The 19,452-nt window shown below is 32.1% G+C and overlaps 2 protein-coding genes across 2 annotated transcripts in view; one reads left to right on the top strand and one right to left on the bottom strand.

Moving 5' to 3' along the window:
* Positions 1-16,674, top strand: part of LOC126739937 (TBC1 domain family member 20) — a 58,464-nt gene extending 41,790 nt beyond the window's left edge. Inside the window, exon 9 of the mRNA XM_050445767.1 lies at positions 16,656-16,674. Coding sequence (XP_050301724.1) covers positions 16,656-16,659 — 4 coding nt within the window. The 3' untranslated portion in view covers positions 16,660-16,674. The remainder of the gene's footprint in view (positions 1-16,655) is intronic.
* Positions 1,878-15,322, bottom strand: LOC126739935 (phospholipase A2 group XV-like). The gene is made up of 6 exons (XM_050445764.1): positions 14,855-15,322; positions 11,100-11,271; positions 10,797-11,024; positions 10,572-10,743; positions 10,392-10,514; positions 1,878-2,552 (listed from the first exon to the last, which is right to left on the bottom strand). The coding sequence occupies exons 1-6, from the start codon at positions 15,137-15,139 to the stop codon at positions 2,186-2,188; spliced, it is 1,347 nt and encodes a 448-aa protein (XP_050301721.1). The 5' UTR covers positions 15,140-15,322; the 3' UTR covers positions 1,878-2,185.
* Positions 16,675-19,452: the final 2,778 nt, after the last annotated feature.

The following is a 19,452-nucleotide window of genomic DNA, read 5'->3' as shown; positions in this document are numbered from 1 at the left end:
AATAGTAAGTACTTACGCTTATTTGCTTCCGAAGAACTAATGGCCCAGCATTGACGTCTTTACCTAAATCCCGAATTTTCCGGGAGTAATTTCGTAGAAGGTGATTTCTGCACTCAGCATGACATTTTTATATGGATGAGCATCTAACATTTTTTTCAGAGAATTGCAGTCTCCGTCAGCTATTAATTTATGGTAGATTAATCCATGTTGCTCTAAACTATGGAGAAATCCTTCTTTTAAAATATCGCCTTCCATGCTCGTTGAAGAACCTTCAAAGTTTTTAAAGCATTTATGCCTTTTAGGCATCTGATTGTGTCCTTGATTTTTTGAGAGTTGGCAAATTGTACAATATTTGTTTTTTATGCCAATAAAAAGGACCTGAAAATTACATTTTTGATTCGCGAAAAACTATAAACCGCTAATTCAATTTTTAAAAAATACTAGTGCAAACACAGGAACACTTCAGTTTTTCAGTATGTAACCACCAAAATAAAATGCAAAAAATGATCGCAACGAAACCACACAGCTACATCCCGGAACTATCACGCACTAAACAAAAAAAAAAACCCAAAATGCATATATGATAGCAATATTAGGTAGTTACTGAAATTACATCGGATCACGGCGTAAGAGGATGACTGAAATTTTATTAACCGTTCTAAAATAGACATTTATTACTACCGCATCTCTCACCGCTGCCCCTCAGCTGTGTGGCTAGAAGATAGATAGCGGAGCCTTAACATGAAAATGATAACTTACCTTGTATCATATATCGTTGTTAATACTTATAGTACAAATTAAAATTATATAATTATTAAGTGTACAAATTAAAATTATATTAACTTTAAAACACTAGTGCACACTACAACAATTTTATTTTAAACTAAACTTCTAAAAATAACCACAAATCTTTATCGGTATAAAATGTTTTTATTATCCAAAAATTTCTGAATAAATAAAGTTAAAGGTACCTGCCTTATCTTACTCGGATATTTTGCTAAACATAACACCAAGAATGTTTTAAAAATTAAATACTTTATTTGTGCATTTTTGTCCATTGGTTGCAACACTGTGCGACGGGTGGTTGGTACTGCAATCACGGCTGCCAACATAAAACATCTTTGGCCTGTTAAAGTAGTTATGGCGACATCTGTTGACCGTTTGAGAACAAATTTGAAGCGTTGGGAGGTTTAATTCCGATGTTGATTTTTTTTAAAAGAAGTTTCCCGTTTTTGTTGCTATTCACCACATTTCACGGTATTTTGCCTAAAAAGCATACCCTTTGAGGATAAAATCGGTTTATATTACAGGTTGTAAGCAACGTCTCTGGTTGCGAGAATTCCACTTTCCCTCATTAGTTTGATACACCACCTGTTTTCGCTGTGAGTTGCGAACGAATTTCACACTAGCGAGATCCTAGAAACTTTGCAATCAAAGGGTTATGATTAATGATATAAAAATAATACGACCCCCCCGTACTTTTCTCTATTCATTTAAATAATAACATAAATTCTCAAAAAAAAATTGTGTTTTTGTGTTTTTTCACGATTTTTTATCACGTTACTGACGCAACTGAATGCAAATTTCAGAATAGCAGAGCGTTTTTTAACTAATTTTGTTCAAAATTTTATCAGAAACTTAAAACTTTTTTCCCATTTTAATTAATGAATCGTTAAGAAAATATAGAGAAATGTGAAAAACGTGTTCATTGATTGTGGCGTAGTTTTTTCACACAAACGGGATGAGGAAAAAGAGCACTTGGTTTTATTAAAGTACAGTAAAGAACAAGAAATCAGCTTGTAACAAATGAAATTGGAATAAAGTCCATTTTTTGCTAGATTGAGTGGATTATTGGGTTAACATTTTATAATACTGTGTCAGTGTTAAAAATTAATATATTACTATTTGTTTAAAAATGTTTATTTTTATTACCAGCTTGATGGTTAAGTGAGTTCCTTCTGCTTGTAAATACAGGTAAGTAAATATACACAAAATTCTTTGTATCACACCTCTGCACAAAATATATTAAATAAAAAAAAATAAGAAAAATTAGATTCTGTAAGTCATTAAATAACTAATACTAATATCATGTTAGAATCACAAAAAAACTGCTTTTAGACGAGACTTTGTTACAATCCTTAAACTGGTTAAACTTAATAATGGCAAGCGTCAATTAAAAAAAAACTTAAACATCATTAATATACAACACCTCCGGGGGCCATATTGGCAACACTTCGTTTTTATTTTTCCTCCTTAAATTCCATAATTTTCTTAGAAACGAACTTGTGCGATGCTTTGGCGTTGGTATTTGGAAATTTTTTAACGCTGGCTCGTCCGCTTTTACCAGACCCGCCACATATTCCATAGTTAAGTTGCTGCGCAGGATTTCCAAATGGTCGGTTTTCGGTAGGGGTTGGTAAAACACTTTTTGCTTTTGCAGGGTTTGCCAGTGATGGCAACCTTGTAGCGAACGTAGGTTAACCGTACCATCACCGTCTCCGGTTATAAGGGTGGGACTGCCGTCCAGCCAGGTGCCAGGTTTATAGTATAACCTAAAAATTTTCAAGGGATATATTAGTCATAAGTAATTTATTTAACTTATAAAAGGTAGTTAGGTTTCAGGGAAAATTCAAAAAAGTTGCTTGTCACGGTCACACAGAGTAAGTATACTACTAAAAGGTAGACCAAGGGAAAAAGGTGGCTCATCCAGTAGTTCGTTTGGAGCGTCTGGGAATGAGTACCTAAATAGACTCATAAAATCCTATCTTTCTAGGCTTAACCAAATCATAATGTCTCGAGTCACGAAAAATGAATTTGAGTAAATTTAGCTCAACTTTATTTATTTATTGATATCAATGATATAATAATAATAATAATAATAATAATAATGACTTTTATTTTCCCATATAATACAAAGATATAAACTTATTGCTAAGGTCTATTACGGCGCAGTCTAGCTTATAGCTACTCTACTGAACCCTATACCTTAAGCTAAAACTAACTACATAACAATTTACATAGGTACTATAATTTATATAAAAAAAGCAAGTTATATGTAAATTCGTGAGTTTAGTATTTCATATCAATAAGTACTACACCCTAAACATTATTGCAATCAGATTAGCCACTATAAAACATCATAATATACTACATCAAATATTTAATGTAAGACCTAATTTTTCTTTTAAAAGATACTTCCGGCAAATGTTTCAAATTATTTGGAATCCTGTTGTAAAGCTTCGCTATATTATAAATAAAAGATCTCTCAAAGATAGACGTGAAGTGACGTGGTATGGTTATAGAGCCTTTGTCGCGAAGATCTAAGTTATGTATTTCAGTGCGAAACTTAATTTTTTTGTATAAATATTCTGGACATTTCCTTGCTATTATTTTATAAACTAAAACTATTGAGTGATAAATACGCCTCTCATCCATTCTAAGCCAGTTCAACTCTCTTAATTTAGCCGATACTCCCTGTTCCCTGCCCCGCAGACCCCCAATTAACCTTACGCAATGATTCTGTATTAGTTGGATACGGTATTTATCTCTTTCTAGCAAACATGGTCCATATACTACATCTGCAAAATTAAAATAAGAAAGCACTAAAGAGTCACATAGCATCCTTTTCATTGCAGTTGTTAATAAGTGTCTTTGCTTAAATATAAGTTTTAAATTGATAAAGGCTTTCTTTATACACATATTAATGTGTTGAGTGAACCTTAAACTGCTATCTAAAATTAGGCCCAAATTCTTAGCAAAATCGGTGACAATAAGACTTTCGTCATTTAACGTTAATTTAATATTAGGTAATTGTGCATTTTGTGCCCTGTTTCTACCAAAAAGTAAGACTTGAGATTTAGAAGGATTGAGCTCTAAACAATGTTTCTGTGAGATTGATAGAAGCGTACTTAAATCTTCATTTATTTGATTTATGGTTTGTAGCAATTGGTGTAACTTACAGGATTTATACATTTGTGTATCATCTGCGTAAAAATGAAGAAGTGCAAATGTAATGTATTTGGCCATCTGTGAAGTATACAATGTAAACAGAAGAGGTCCCAAAATGGATCCCTGTGGAACACCAAATAAAAGCTGTTTTGCATTGGACAATTTACTATTTAATTTTACCCTTTGACTTCTACCTTGCAAATAACTAGCAATTAAGGTGCATGAATGTATATTAAAACCCAGATATTTTAAAATTGCCAAAAGAAGAGTGTGATTTATCCTGGAACAATAATGGAACAATTAGATGAAGACAATATAAAGATCTAAAAAATCAATTTTATAACCTTTACTCTTTTCGCACGTACATAGATTCCGATTAACCAAAAGAGAAAAAGATATACATAATATACAACATACCATACTAAGCCATTAAATAAAAAAAAGATCACACTCATTTTTAATTTAGTTTGTTAAATCTCTTAAGCAATGTAAAGGGTGTCCCAATAAGAGCGCACGTTTTAATTGGTAAATAAAAGACATAATTTATTTTAAACAACTGAGTGTTATTTATATTTTAATGTAAAGCTAATACACTGCAATTAAACGTGAAAAATAATATCTGGCAAATGGCCGCCTCGACTTTCGTGACAGACTCTTATTCGTTTTGAGAAATTTTCAATTACATTTTCACATAATTGCGGCCCAATTTCGCTAATAATACGTTTAATTTCGTTTTTCAACTGTGGAATTGTTGTCGGGTTATTAGCGTATACAAGGGATTTTAAAAAACCCCAAAGAAAAAAGTCACAAGGCGTTAAATCGCATGATCATGCGGGCCAGTTCTGGTCTCCATTCCGTGAAATGACACGACCGGGAAACTTTCTTTGCAACAATTGAATTGCTTCACGTGTAGTGAGACAGTAAGAGGCCATAAAAACTCAGTGAACATATTACGATAGCGTTCGCTGTTCACGGTAACTGCATTTTCAGCCTCGTCCTCGAAGAAGTACGGTCCAATTACTCCACCTGTCCAAAGTCCGCACCAAACAGTGACTCTTAATGGATGCATTTTCTTTTCATGAATGACTCTAGGACTTTCTTCGCCCCCAAATTCGGCAATTTTGTTTATTAACAAAGCCATTAAGGTGAAAGTGTGCCTCATCGATAAACAAAATTTTTTTCGAAAAATCGACATCCATTTGTTGTATTTGCAATACCCAAGAAGAAAATGTACGGCGCGTCGCATGGTCTACTGGCTTTAATTCTTGGGTCAATTGAATCTTATAGGCATGTAAATGAAGATCTTTTGTTAGAATTCGGTGGGTAGTGCTCTTCGAAATGTGCAACTGCTGTGCACGATGACGGATAGCTGTTCCCGGATTCTCGCCAACACTTTCACGCACTGCGGCAATATTTTCAACAGAACGGCTAGTACGGTAACGCACTGGTGTTTTTACATCCACGACAGAACCATTTTGTTCAAATTTATCAATTAGTCTTTGGACGGTCGTGTGATTTGCTGCATCGTGTCGACCAAAAATGCCCCGCAATTTACGAACTGTTTCCGCAAAACATTCTCCATATTCGTAGTGTGTTTTAACAATAATAATTCGTTGTTCGACCGTATATCGTTCCATGGCTACTAATCGCAAACTGTTTACATTATTCTTTTCAGTTTTTTTTTGACATACTGCCAAAAAAAAGAATGCTGCGCAATTCAAAACGTGCGTTTCTATTGGGACACCCTTTATATGATATCACTGTCATTCCAGTTATAGTAAGTCCGTTGAATCGATGACATTGGTTTCTCAGACTTGTACAAGAATTGCAGAATCCCAGGATACGCTCTCTGTGGCATATTTTCGATCTTATAAATGTGAATTTGATGAAAAGGTGACCAAACTTATGAGGAATATTTTAGTATGGCTCTAACAAGTGAAAAGCACAATGTTTTTAGGGTAAAAATACTATTGACATGCTGAGTGTTTCTAAATAAAAAGCGTAATGTAGATGTTACAGAAGGATAAAAACGAAATTCGGGGATTATTTTAGACGAAATGCTTAGATGAATCTTATTTACACATTTTATGAATTAAGGGTAATATTAAATTTAAGGAGTCTTAGAACAGTTTATTTTGCTTTAATTTTATCTGAGCTGTGGATATCTCAGGACTGGATTTCTTTTCCAACAAAAAAAATACTAATCTGAACTTATTTTCGGCAACAGTAAATTACTTAATACGGCCAAAATTCAAGAAATGCTACTGCTCAGGACAAAGTTTAACTGCAAAATTCTAAAAATATTGCATGGCAGAGTAACATGTTCTGTACGGGTTCAAAAAGTTTAACGGGTGCGCATAGTATTTTGAATACAATCGTGCATCTCAAACAGTAATAGTATTAGTTTTAAAATGTAGAGACTAATAATTTGTTCGCCACATATCAAAATGGTTTGAGCGACAAAGAAAAAGAAACTTGTAATTTTTAGACGACAAAATGTGTTTCCAATATAATTTGTGTCTATTATTTGTTCCACATTTCTTTGAACACATACCTTATCACATTCATCATATTAAGTCATTCTTGTTGATATTAAATAAATAGTTTAATTCCTTCAAGGCCTGTTTCGTAAACTGAACATGAATTCATTACAATTTTTGCTACCACGGTAGCAAAAAGTCGCAGTAGCTGTAAATTTTACCAAGGCACTATAAGAAGGCTGTCGCAAAAATTTGAGGAAAACTGGTGATGTAGAGAAAAACGTACTGGTCCCACAATAGCAACAGAACCTATACGTGATAGGTCTATTCGAAAATATGCCTGTGATTTTTAAATGCATATATGACATATACAAATTTGTATACAGTGAATCCGTAAAGTAGCGGATAATTTCAATAAAAATAAAATGGACCGTTTCTGAAAAAATGCCCGCACCTCTTTTATTATTATCGATTTTAATATTGGGTTTAGGTTTTTCTACGTGGAAATTAAAAATACAGGGTGACTCAAAAAAAAGATATGACCTCATCAATATTTTTTATTGCAGAATCAGAAAGAACGCATTTTTTTACAAAGGATATGGTACAAATGAATAGTGGCTACATAAGCAATTTTGAACTTTTAAAGTAAAATATTAATTCAAAATTTTCTGTATGTCACCAATTCTAGATCAATCTAAAGTTCGTTTTTAAGATACTTTTATATGGCCATCAGGGCTTATAGAATGCTACCTGCTGATATTAGAAGTATTGAATCTACAGTCCAATTTAAAAAAGCTGTTTACCATTGGTTGCAGATTAAATGTTTTTATAATTTTACTTTTAGATAATAATTGTATTTTAGATAGATAATAATAATTTATTTTGAATTTTGTTATTTTGTTTATATAAGGCTATTGCCTCTATGAATTCTAGATAAGAAAAAGTTGTATGAACAAATTATTTATGTCTATCTTGTTAATTTTTTTTAAAGATTGTATTTCCTCTGATGTTTTGAAAAAAAAAACATAGTATATCTTCACAAGATATTATATACAAACATAGTATATATTATTTCTCCTTGGTGCATGGGAATAATAAACAGTTTTTTTTAAGAATATTCATTTTTTGGAGAAAGAAAGTTTTGTTAAGAAAATGTAACTAGTTTAAAGTAGGGATGATAATATCTCTCACACTTTGAAACAGCTTTCAACAGGTCTTATGCCATCATGTTCACTGGATTGATCTCCGTTTAGCAGGAAAATTTCTTCGATAGAGGTAAAACTTATTTTATGCTTCTTGGTAAGTGAGTTGGATCTGGGGTCAAATAAAACTCAGGTTTTTGATGTTAATACTGCCGACGTCTCGGCTTATATTTTTGAGTCACAAGAATAAAACTTATTGTGGATGTTCTAAGGATTAGCTGATTTTTTTCGATGGAGTCTGATTATCAATGTTTTGTATTATTGTTTAGGGCATTAGACAAAAAGTTTTGTTTAATCCTTTCCAATTTCTGATTTATTTACATTTATTCCTTCTTACGACTGTAATTTTATCCGAGTTTTTTTTAGAATTAGAATTTATAATATTTTTGATAGTTTATTTTAGGCTTTTCTTTATGTTACCCTTATTTTGGTTAAATTTTTTTTAAATTTTATTCTATAAGAGAATGTAAATAATTCCGATACTACTTATAAATCTGTATATTTTAAAAAAATCTGTGTCTATCCTGTAGGTATTTATGTATATCCTTTGCTAGTATCCTATATAAGTATGCACACAGAAGTCAAATTAATAATAACTTTATCAGGCTATTATTAATTTGAAGTATAAGGACACATTTCTAATTATCTAGTTCAACTTTATGTTCCTAGGCCTAAGTCAGACTGTAATTTTATGTTCACTTAAAATAATGTTCATATTGTTAACATAACTTTTTATAATGATAGATGCCTTACATATAGTAAAGCAATCTTCAAAAAAAAACATTTGCACTCTTATTATTCTTGATATTTTACTTTAACTATAATAAAATATACAGTGCTTTCATTAAAAAAAAACACCCTTAATAATACCTTCAAACAAAAAACAGGTCAATTTAGATATACAAGGGGACTTTTAATTTACCTCTACCATTTTTCCTTATCTCCTTCCATGCTGATGTGCCACACGATAAAACCCCCATCGTGTGACACATCAGCATTAAAATGGCTATTCAACAGTGCCAAAAAAAATTAAATCGGTTAACGTACCAGCGAATATTGAGCTAAAATGTCTGGTAATTATGAATATTTTATTGACGTCATACTTTGGTATGCCAGATGGCTATCCTATAGTGTGATATATCCTTTTAAAGGGTATACAATCTATCATACAACGGTGTGTAAAAACGTGTTTACAAAATAAACAATTTAATCAGTTCCCAGAATTCATTTTAATAAGTGCTCAAAAAGTGCTCCGTTATTACCGAGGCAATAATAAAGACTGTTTGGAAATTCCTCACGAACATTGGCAAGTGCTGTCCGTAATATTTCTACATTTGCGAGTAATTTGATCCTCTATGAGTAATTTGATCCTCTCTAATCAGATGGCGTTTTATAAACTTGCTTTTTAAATACCCTTCAAGGAAAAAATCTAGTGCTGGTAAAAAGCAAAGCAACTTTTAGATCATAGTCAAATATGTCGGTAAATGGGAAGAGAATCGAATAATTATTTTAAAATTTGGAAGTAAATAATTCGCGATGCCTACAGAAAAAATAAGAAAAGTGGTAAAGTGGAAATAGCAAGACCATTTGGCATTCATAAATCAATTGTAGCCCGAATTGCGCAACAATTTCACAAGTATGTGTCTTTAATATCTGATAATAATAATAATAATATAATATTCTTAATAATAATACAAAAAAAAATAATATTAAATAATAAACTAAAAAAAATACCCGGTACGAAGACAAGCAAATTTAAAGCTGTTCAAAAAGAAACCCATTTTTATCTTCCTATAAAACTAGGACCAAAATTGTTGAAGATCTGCATATTCATCAAGAACTGTCAGAAAGATATTATTAAATGCTGGATTACATACTAGACGACTGGCCAAAAAAAAACGGACGTGCCCGAATTAAATTTGTAAGAATTCATGGTAATTGGACAAACTGTGATTGGAAAAGAGTCCATAGCGATGGAATTTTGTTTGCTAAAAGAGTGAAGAATCAAAGGCTTAATCTAAATTACAACGTTCCAACTATATCGGAGTATCGCTGTTTTCAAAGATTTGATATAGGTCCATTACATCGAATTGTTAACTATAGGTCCGCTTTTTTTATAGACATTTTAGACGAACACATGATGCCATATTCTGAAGAAATAATGCGTTTAAATCATTATTTCCAGCAAGATAATGATCCTAAACATTCCAAAAATACATGAAGGATTGGTTTAGGCAAGAAAAAAATAAAGGTTTCGAAGTGGCCATCGCAGGCCCAGATTTACATCCAATTAAATATTTATGAGATATGTTGGAAAATACCAACAAATGTTTCTATGTTGGTTATACTCTATTTGTTTAAATTCTTTTTTTTTCTTCTTATTTCCCCTGAGGGTAATTACTTCTAAAGTATTCGTAAGCTGTACCACAAATAAACAAACTAATTTTTTTAATAGTTAAAAATATGTGTGCAATAATCTTCAGATTAAAAAAAAATGCTATTTGTTAAGAGTCAATACAGAAAACAACAAATTATCGCTTACAATAGAGAGATAATAATATGATACTCTGGACTAAGAATAACAATATTTACATATGTTTATAGTTGATGAGGGAATTTTAATTAGTCTGATAACAAATCTGGGAAAAACGATGTATAACTCCCGCATATTTTTATTTAATATGAAATATGAGGCAATATTCCTTTATACACTTAAGATTTATTTCTGACAATATTAAAATTTATAATTAATAATTCTTACCGTTCAACAGTATCTACACCAGTCCCATACAAACAATGAATCTCGACTCCAGGAGGTTCAAATTGAACCTTATAAGGATCCAGGTCCTTTTTCATCTCCCAACCTTCAGGGAATGAAATTGCACTAAAATAAACTACCACAATATACCTAAAAACGTTTTTTCTTTACATCACAACTTACTTAAAGAACTCGTTTAAGTTGCTGAGAGTGAAATTCTTTTTATCAGTTTGCACCAGTACTTCATTCGGTTTCCAAAAAAGTGGTGATGGTAGTAGCCATGCGGTACTTGGTTGAGAGATTTGTTCTGCCCTCATTGTGCTCGGACGAAGTACATAAGAGCCTAAATCATCTCCTAAATACATCAATTGGATTAAACATTAATTCAGTATGTTGGAATTTTTTTACCTATAGCGTAAACTTTTACTGCTTTGACAGATCCACCCCAGGCTCCACTCAAGGCGATCAATCTTTTTATATATTTATCCTTCCATGCTTGAGACTGTTTTTGTAAAAAATACAACGACATTGGTCCGCCCATAGAATGAACGATAAGCATAACAGAGGTTTGGTTGTTTTGCTCATAAGTTTCTTCTATAAGCTTTTTTAATCTTACAAAATAGTCTTGGTTCTCATCTGAAGATGACAAAGGTATTTTGGAATATAGTCCCTTTGGGGGTCAAGGAGGTCAAAGGGATAAGTCAAACTTACTTGGCCCTTTTCTGAAATCATAGGGTGCACCTCTAATATTAACATTTCTAGTGTAACCCATTGAAACCAGAATGTCCGCTATGTTATTGAAGTATGACCCTGTGGCTGCATGGCTGGGGTCTATCCATTCTACTGTTTCACTATTACCAAATCCTGGTACCCTAATGTCAACCTGAAAAATTTGTAACTACTAGTACTCCAATGAAGGACTTTTTTTGTATTTTACAACTGAAATAACCTTTGATTGGCAATCACTTAATTAAAAATAAAAAGCAATGTCAACTATTGTTTCAACAAAATATTGGTATAAGTGAAGAATTGTGTGGCCTACGAAATTAAATATGGATTAAAGTAAGGAAAAAAGAGTGTTGCAATCTTTATGAATCTAGAGAAAACATTTGACACTGTGCCCCACTCTGAATTATTTAATAAGCTGTTAAAAAACTATTTGCTTGGAAAAAATCAAATGATAAAAGTTAGAGATTTCCTGAATATTCCTGCATTACCTTCATTTTCTGTACTGGGACAATAAATGAGGGGACTAAGAAACAATAAAGAATCTTAAAGCAATATATGTTGGTGATATGTCATTAAGAGATCTCTTAATAAACCTGAATACCTAGAACTTTAATGAAATAGTATAAGTTAAAAAATTCGAAAAATTTTCGTCAATTGCTTTTCTTGATAAACACAGAAGAATTCTCTGAAATGTGGATTTCTATGGTATCATTGGAAGGTATTTTTTAAAAGCTTCAAGGTGATGTATCACTCGACCTCTGCTTGTTAATAGATAATATGCTTGTTCTTGTTTCCTCTTCATTTTATAGAAATTGTTTTCAGGGTTTTTTTATTCAGTTTTGTCATTTATACATTTCTAATATATGGCCATTCCAAGTTTTTAAATAGTCACCTCATATGTCCAGGCTATATAGTGTTATATTTAACATTAATTACAATTACCAGATATGTATGACACTCAAAATGTCTATTGTCTCAAAAAAATTGGCTAAAATTACACAGATAAAATTACTTACAACTTAAATAAATAGTAGGACACTAAAACAAAGTTTAAGACAATAGCCAAGACAGACATTAATGAAACGACTTTTTTAAATAGTGCAATTGAAAGATGTTTTGTTAAGCTTTGCCATGAAACTACAGACATTTCTACACCTTTCAAGTTCAAACAACTAGTAATCAATTCATTTTCTAGTGTTGTGCCTAGATTACAATCATCTAAGCAGGCTTACCATAGTAAATTTGAATTTTCGCCTTCTCTAAAGTCTGAAAATGCTCTTGGCATCAGGAACCTGTGGCCCTCTCATAGTATAGCATAAGACCAAACCTTCTTCAGCAAACATTTTTTAATAATATTATACCAACGACTCATTATTTCCCTCAACATGTTATAGTAGACAGATTGCTCCCTACTTTACTGTTATGTAGCAGTTATTTAGCGCAGCAGCTATACTGTTATATAGCAGTATTAGATCTCTATTTTTTTGTTTTTGAGCTGCTTTTCTGTTCACACTTACAGAAAAAATTCTATTAGCCAATTACATGAAATAAGGCAACTAAATTAATATTACAATTCCATAATTTAAAGAAAATCTTAAATAATAGATGTAAGGTTCTATGATATATGATGTACATAGGTAGTTATGAAACTAGATTATAAAAAAATATCTATCAAGTACAAACAAGAACAAACATAGGCTTAAATAATTCAATTGTGGATATTATCAAAAATTTTAACAATTTGCCTGAAAAGATAAAATCCCAAAATAGCTATAATAGTTTATTTAATAATTTAAAAGTTTATATAAATGTGAATAGTTAATAAGTACCTTCTAAAAACTATAATATTACATTGTGTTCACAAAAATTTGTATATACAGTATTGTGCAAAAAGATAGCAACATTGAACTTTCCTGCTATATATCTTTTAGTATCTATTTTATAAGTAAGGTTTATATATTATTTACAAGAATAGTTAGAGCCTGTTTATATTTTCATATTATCATATTTTTTGTATCATAATAAATAAAACACCAAACTGTTTTATGCAAATTTATTATTCAAAAATATAGCAACAAAAAATAGTTTTGATTCTAAATAAAATATAACCCAACTAAATTAAAATCAATTCAATATTTCGTGTAGGACCCCTTCTCTTTTATAACATCTGCACATCTTCTTGGCATGGACTCTATTAATTTCATAATATAGTCATTGTTCACTTCTTTCCAAGCCTTTTCCACTATTTCAAAGAGAATATTTGTATTAGAGCATGTTAGGTGCCTGATTTTGGTGTCAATATAATGCCATAAATTCTCTATAGGGTTTAGGTCTGGCGATTGAGATGGCCAGACCATTACATTTATTTTTTCATCGGATAGCCACCTCTTAACAAATTGAGAAGCATGTTTTGGATTGTTGTCATGCTGAAATATGGCTGGTACTGGCATAACTTCATCCATATATGGCACTAAATGTGTTTGCAGAATGTCTTTGTACATGAAACGATCCATTTTGCCCACTATTCTTACTATGGGTCCCATGCCACGAGCCGAGAAACATCCCCATACAAGAATATTTCCCCCTCCATGTTTAACTGTGGGGCAAATGTACTTTTTGTTTAATCTTTGTTCACTGGGGCGTCTGACGTACATCACTCCATCAGTCCTGAATAAATTATATTTAGATTAATCACTAAATACGACTTTCTTCCAATCAGCTACAGACAAGTGGACATGAGATTGGGCAAAGTGAAAACAAGCCTTGACGTTCTTCTTTGAGAGTAACGGTTTTTTGGCGGGGCGACGAGCAGGTAAGTTGGCATCAAGTAATCTTCTCCTTACGGTACTGGAACTGAGGTTTACTCCTCCACCCTCTTTTAATTTTGCCAAAATTTGGGAAGAAGACAAAAAGGATTTTCTTTGGAAATTCATAGCAGCTGCCTATCCATCCTCAAATTTGTTTTTCTGGGTCTACCAGGAATGGGCGCCGGTGCAGCTGTTCCAGTAAGGCGAAATTTTTTGCAAACTCTGGATACGATTGACCTGTGAAGCAGTAAGCTTCTTGCAATGTCACTCTGCCTAACACCATTTTCGTAATGCTCCACAATAATTTTTCTTACATCACCAGAGACAGTTTTTGAGTGACCCATTTTAAGTTAATTCTGAGATTCAAAAATAACAACTTTACAGCAGGTAAATCGATATTTAACTGATAAAATAAATGCGAAACAAGAATGTTGCTATATTTATGCACATTGTCTAAATAAACAAACATGAAGTTCCTTACTCTGCATTGGCATTCTTATCATATCTCGGTATATTTATAAAGAATACAGAGGCGTGTACTTAAAAGTAAAGAAATAATTTGAAATAAATAAAGGAGCAAATAATATTTTTGAATACATCACTTGTTGCTATATTTATGCACAATACTGTACATATTTTCAGTATTTGAAGGCATTGATTAGAGAAATGTTAATGTAAATCTTGCCTAAATAAAGGTATTTTGTAGTTGTTGCCCTGGTCAATTAAAAATAGAAAAAGATTTATCCATATAATTAATATGCTATGCCATATATCACAATCACCCCTAAAAAAATCGTCAATTTATGGTTTTTCTTTTTACCTTTCTATGTTTAATAGAATTTTTACTGTCAGGTTGTTTATAATTAATAAAAATAAGCTACACTATTAAGAATAGCTCTAAAATATATGAATAGCATAAATAGCTCTTACCCCAGGAGGATTATGAGTGGTCCTGGTCACATTATCATAAATCAATTTAATATTATCAATCCAGCAGTCGATCACAATGGGAACGAGCAACTCCATATTAAGCCATATATTAAAATAGTCACTGGTTTTTGCACAGATGTAATGGATGACATCACTCTTATTTAACTTAGCTTCCAACTGATTACCTCCGTCCCCAGGTATAAAGACCACAGGGTGCAAGCTTGAATTCACTAATACCAAAAAACTCAGGAATACCCAACTTAATTGGATACTTTTTATGTTCATACTATTTTATGTGAAAGACGCAATAATATAACGCGTAACTTATTTGTGCACCAGTGGTTAAAAACGTTGTAAAAGTATATAAATTAATTAATATTAATATAAGTCACATTAATTATCAGAAAAATAATAAAAATTGTTTATTTTTCCTTGTTGTTTGTTATTGAATGAATCAAAAGAAATGTAGAAATATGAGGTTATGACGCAAACGTATGACAATCTACGTCAAAATCAGGTGATAAGGCAGGACCGTATTAAGGTACATTTAATTCGACTTAAAGTCGTTATATAAAGCACAATGCACATTATACAGCACAGCTATTTACATCTGTGGTATTACCCAGCAACAGCGGTACTGCAGCCTTTACGAAAGTCACACTGATTATCATAAAAATTTGGTTGCCCAAAACATGTTAAAAAAAATCGAAATAGTAAGGAGAAAGCTTATAATTAAGGCGGACATCATTTATTAGAGACCCAGGTTTAGTTTTTTAGCTAAAGAAATGCCTATATAGATATTTTTAAAAAAATTTTCAGTTAATACGATGCAGTTAATTACATGTGTAATAAATTTAGCGATAAAGCAGAGGCAGCAGTACTTTAACATGACTCGTTTTATCACATCAGCACCAAGTGCGTTTTTGTTATTTAAGATTATAAATTTCTTTTACCATTATAGTTAAACTAAAGGAAAAACGGTTGGGTGTACTGTAGAAATCTGATTCATTTGGTATTTCACACAAATCTTTTAAAAAAACTTAAGAAAAAATTATCAATATCCTCAGGCTCTGCTAAGTAACTGAGAATATCCTTTTAAATTGAAAATCCTTGAAATTTAATATTTAAATCTGATAAAATTGACCATGTTTTTGTTTTCTTCGCACGGCACACCTTTGAATGTCTTCATCTTTAATTGTCTTCCCCAAATTTCTATTTCTATTCTACCCCCAAAAAACTATTTCTAAATTTAATTCGTATTTTGATATTTTCGGTTAATCAAGCCGCAGGCGGTTTTGTAATTTTTATTTAATTAATTGCAGCAATGTAAGAAAATAAACTTATTTTGAGTTTTTAACTTCTTCTCGCCAAAAAATAAATAAAAAACGCTGAAAACGGTTTCTATAAAACGAAGGGGGAACAAAACAAGCATATTATCTCACCCTTATCTGCAACCGCTTGGACAGGGTCAGATACACTCCTGAAATTTTAAATAGAAAGGTGAGTGCAGTGATACATCATTTTGAAGCTCCTGAAAAATGCTTTCCAATGATACTATAAAAAGCCACATTTCAGAAAATCTTCTCTGTGTATCAAAGAAAACAATAAATAAAAACACACAAATATGATTTGAAATTTTTATTATTACTTAATTAAATATTGAAAATGATTTCCGTTATTTTGAAGACAATAACAAAGCTTACTGTATTAAAGTTCACGTAAATTTACAAATTTTTCTCTGGATATACCACCGCATTCATGAACTATTCTATACTGGAGTTGCTTTAGTGAGAGATTTTAGGTGACTCCACAAAAAGAAGTCAAGATCCGGGGATCTAGGTGGCCATTCAATAGGACCGCTTCTTCCAATCCACTGTTTAGGGATAATGATCATCCAGTGCCTAACGGGAACTGCACAATGATGACGTGCTCCATCCTGTTAACTCTTAGCGGCGCCTAATTTAGTTGGTAAAAAATACCTAGTGGAGCCAAAATATTTTTTTTAAGAATTTTTATATTTTTTGTAAAATTGTAGTAATTTAATACATCAGTAATAATAAAAAAATAAAAACATGAAAATCTGCCAAACCAGTTTTTTGTTAAATTTGAATAATTCGGTGGATTATATTGTGGACCACCGCGACACAAAATAAAAAAACTAAGAGTAAGATAACAAATTTATTTAAGAACTCATACAAATTTGGGTACTAAAAATTACGTTGCATGATAACTTTGGAAACACTCTTTACGTTTTCCCAAGCACAAAGGGACTTTACATATGGAACATATCCAATCCGTCCTTACTGGGTTAGCCTTAGTGCTACAAAGCGCGCATTTTCTTCTGGTACTCCTTGTAGGTTGATCAGCAGATGACTGCTGTCTTATCTCTAAGGGAACGTAAGGTTTGTATTTTTTTATTTCAACATCTGATGGTGCAACCAAATTTCTCTTTCGATTTACAAGCGTTTCTAAGATTAAACCGTTTATGACACTTCGTCTAAAATCTTTAGCAGACATTTTTGGTAGCTCCAACCTATTAAAAATAATATTGGAATTTACAATTGATGCATCTAATAAGTAAAAAAATATTCGATGCCACCACTTTTTACTGCGACGGTCAATCTTGTAGTTAGAAAGTCTTTGGTCAAATATGTCGACTTCATTCATATTAGAATTGTAATCGATTATAGATTAAGGACATGGAATTTCAGTAATTTGTCCACTTCTTTGTTTTTTTTTTACTGTTCCTCCATGTTCTGGCTGATGAAAATTTGATAACATGTGAACACATCGACGGTCTTTCCATTTTGCAGCTAACAATCCGGTACTGCTTGTAAATCATTGCACATCACCGCGTTTCAAATTCTTGTCTGGTTTAAATTTTGGCATATGACGACGATTAACATTTACGGTTCCAACAGCATGGATTTTTCTTTCTTTCAATTGTTGAAATAGATCGATGCTAGTAAAAAAATTATCAACATATAACACATGGTCTTTATTTTCTAAGTGTTTTATCAAATTTGTAACGACTCTTGAACCAAGGCACTTTTCTATCTCACCAGTAGGTGATTTTCCAGTGTACAAATCAAATTTTAGGCAATAACTAGATTTATCAGCTAACATCCACATCTTATACCCCCTTTTGATTGTTTTTTTTGGCATGTACTGCTTAAGGCTACTACGACCCTTAAATTTAATCATTGACTCATCAACTACTTGATTAGGAATTAGGCATTTTTCAAAGTTATCAGTCAACAGTTCTAGCATAGGGCGAATTTTATAGAGCTTATCATAGTCTGGGGAAGATTTTGGAGGCATCAGAGAATTATTATTTAGATGGAGATGACTCAAGAGCCATCCAAATCTTTTTTGGGTCATTACTGAGCTGGTAAAAGCATCGCATGCAATTCGGGAGCAGTTGACCAATAATCCTTATAGCTGGGACTACGTTTGATACCCATTAACAAATTTATGCCTAGAAAAGCATTAATTTCATACTGATTTGTAGGGACATAGCTTTTCCCAGTTGAAAGTTTTTCCTGCTCGGCATAAAGATTTGTTTGAAACACTAAAGTATCAATAAATTCATTAGTAATAAACAGTTCAAAAATCATATACGGTGTTGGATCATTAATGTCTTTGATAAACTGAGGAATTCCAGAAGGTTCGGTAAATTGAAGAAGAGGATCAGGTCTATGAACATTAGACCAAACAGGAATTTTACCTTTTGACCACTGTTGTTGTAGTTCGGAAAGTGGGATATTATCACTCAGATCTTCCTCCTCAGAAACCGGCAGATCTTCTTCCATACCTGTAGGAACTAAAGTTTCGTCCTCTATATCGGAGGAGTCCATATCAATTTCTGACTCAGACCCCCAAGGCAGTGTATCGACATAAAATGTGTCGATTTCTGTGTTCACTTCATCGTAAGTCAAACCTCCTACCGTCTTAAATGGCAATGGCTCCATACCTGCAAGAAAATATTGTATAGGTATTTTATAATTAGTGAAACTCAATATTTTAAGTGGAGCGGTGGTAGTAAAAAAGGACCACATAAAAACAATGTTTTTTTTATAACATACTAATAAATATATGTAAATTAAATATCTATACTTACTGGAATGATGTACGCTATCACTTTTTGCAGGATCTAATAGTATTTATCAATTTAGACACAGATAACTAACTTTTGTTTATTTTAACCTCAAATTTAATTCGTAACAGGGGTTTCATCAATGGTGCTATCCACCGAATCAGAAATCTAACCGCCAAAGTAAAAGAAAAACGTTGAAATGTCCACGGAGCGAGCGAAAATAGGTGGTTTAAATTTTGTGCTTCGGCAGCGCATTGCAAAGCAACATCAAAATATGGTCTATTTTTTGAACCACCGAGCCTTTAAACCATTAGTCAGGGTGGTTTAAATTTTCGACCATGAATACTTAAATGTTAAAGTTGTAGTAAGCTTTTTTCTAAAGATCAATTTCACTGTATGTCCCTCTGATCTTCTCTCTTGCCCGATTCTGGCACTAGTAGTGATAATTCGATATACTTTTGCAGCATTTCAGCAAACATGTCGCCATTGAAATTTGCCGGTA

This window comes from Anthonomus grandis, chromosome 8 (assembly GCF_022605725.1).
Source record: "Anthonomus grandis grandis chromosome 8, icAntGran1.3, whole genome shotgun sequence".
In the NCBI taxonomy this organism is placed as follows: Eukaryota; Metazoa; Arthropoda; class Insecta; order Coleoptera; family Curculionidae; genus Anthonomus; species Anthonomus grandis.
Note: the sequence above shows the minus strand (reverse complement) of the source record. Positions and strands in the feature narration are given on the sequence as shown.